The 1727-nt window shown below is 33.4% G+C and overlaps 1 protein-coding gene across 1 annotated transcript in view; it reads left to right on the forward strand.

Moving 5' to 3' along the window:
* CPSF3 (cleavage and polyadenylation specific factor 3, 73kDa) overlaps positions 1-1727 on the forward strand; it is a 20716-nt gene that overhangs the window by 3817 nt on the left and 15172 nt on the right. The window contains exon 5 of the mRNA XM_009700889.1: positions 867-956. Coding sequence (XP_009699191.1) covers positions 867-956 — 90 coding nt within the window. The remainder of the gene's footprint in view (positions 1-866; positions 957-1727) is intronic.

Genomic DNA, 1727 nt, shown 5'->3' on the forward strand with positions numbered 1-1727 from the left:
CCCGATTAAGGCATGATGGAGAAAGAGATTTCCCTTTTACTATGCATGACTCAAATGGATTGGGTTTTAGTATCCATTATTTTCTTTAATTCCCTATGAAGCAAGTGAGGAATGTGATAGTAGGTTACCTGTAGACCACTTATCTGCTGTTGCTGACAATATGTTTTGCTATTATCCACATTTTCATCAGTGGAATGATTGTTAAGTAAAAAATACGCAGGTTTGAAACCGTCATTTTGGGCACAGAGAGCTGCATTCCACCCTGCAGTTAAGAATCCATTAAAAATTGCTAACAGTTACAAATTACTTCTTGGTGTAATGGGAAACATGATCATTCCATTTGGAAAATCTGCTAGATTACAGGCTTTTTTTTTTTAGTATCAGAAAACCTTAGAAGAATTTTTAATAAGTAATTTTATTGGATTATTCATTATATTTGCATGCTGATATGTAAATGCAGTTTTACCTACTTTTTACTTCCACTTAGAACGTGCTGTACTTTCTGTTAGGTCAATTTTTACTTCTTAATGGTCAGTGCATGTATGCAAAAGGCTGAAAATGGCACCTTTACATCCCAAATAAGAAACAAAATCTTAATAATTGTTTACGTAGTTCTGTTGGAATTATGGTACTGCTGGAAATACCTTTACTTTGGTTAAAATATTTGTATTTCAGTACTGTTGACCTAATATTGTAAGCACTGTCCACATCAGAAGAGTCTTTAGTTAAAGTACAAGTGACTTCTCTATCATAAATTCCGTAAAACAATCTTTCCTTAAAAAATATTCCTATACAACAGCTTTTTAAAGACTGCTGACCTGGTAGAAACTTTAATCAGAATAACTGCTTCTCTTTGTCTCCAATAGCTTTTATATACAGGTGATTTCTCAAGACAGGAAGACAGACATCTGATGGCAGCTGAGATTCCCAATATTAAACCCGATATTCTTATAATTGTAAGTTTTACAAAATTATTTCTTTATATTAGTAATTAAGTATGTATAGGGGTATTAATTAAAGTTAATATGGAATGAGAAAGACAGTGGAGATTTAATGGTAGTGATTTGTGTTAAATATCCAAATGCTTGGATGTTCAGAGCAGTCCAACATTTTTTTTCACTGTATTAAAAAGTCTAGTTTTCTTTTTATAATTCTTCTGATGAAGTTCCTTAAGCCTCTAGACAAACCTTTTCAAGATAGGAGATTTACTAGGTTTTGACTTGTGTTTGCTAGATGTAGTGTACAAACCCCAATTTAGCCAGATATCTTTCTTTAGTAGATCCTAACCTACTTCCAGCTATGGTGAGAATTTGTCCTAGGTGGAGGTGCCCTGAGTGCTGTTTTTTCTGAGAGAAATGGTTTTATCCATGTTTGGAAAATCAGCAGCTCAGGGGAAACTTTAAAAGTAACAGTTTTATCTGGAAATGAACATTGGGATCTTTCAGAGGAACACTTAAAATTATTTCATTTATTGTGCCCCTTCTGGCTGCTTTCTGTAATGATAATTTCATTTTAAGTCACATCAGAATCTTGTATTTTGTATAATTCCTGTATTTTAGACTAGGTATTTCTAAACTGTGGCACATGTACCACTAGTGAGCCGTGTTAATGTGATAATCCCTTCATCAAAGCATTTCCAGTTAGAAAAATAAGTATGGTAAATTTGAAACCTCTTAAAAGAAGCATCAAAGTTAATAGTTCAAACTTTTTTTTCTCCCCGCCCCCCC

The sequence above is a fragment of the Cariama cristata genome, unplaced genomic scaffold (genome assembly GCF_000690535.1).
Source record: "Cariama cristata isolate BGI_N322 unplaced genomic scaffold, ASM69053v1 scaffold24125, whole genome shotgun sequence".
Lineage (NCBI taxonomy): Eukaryota > Metazoa > Chordata > Aves > Cariamiformes > Cariamidae > Cariama > Cariama cristata.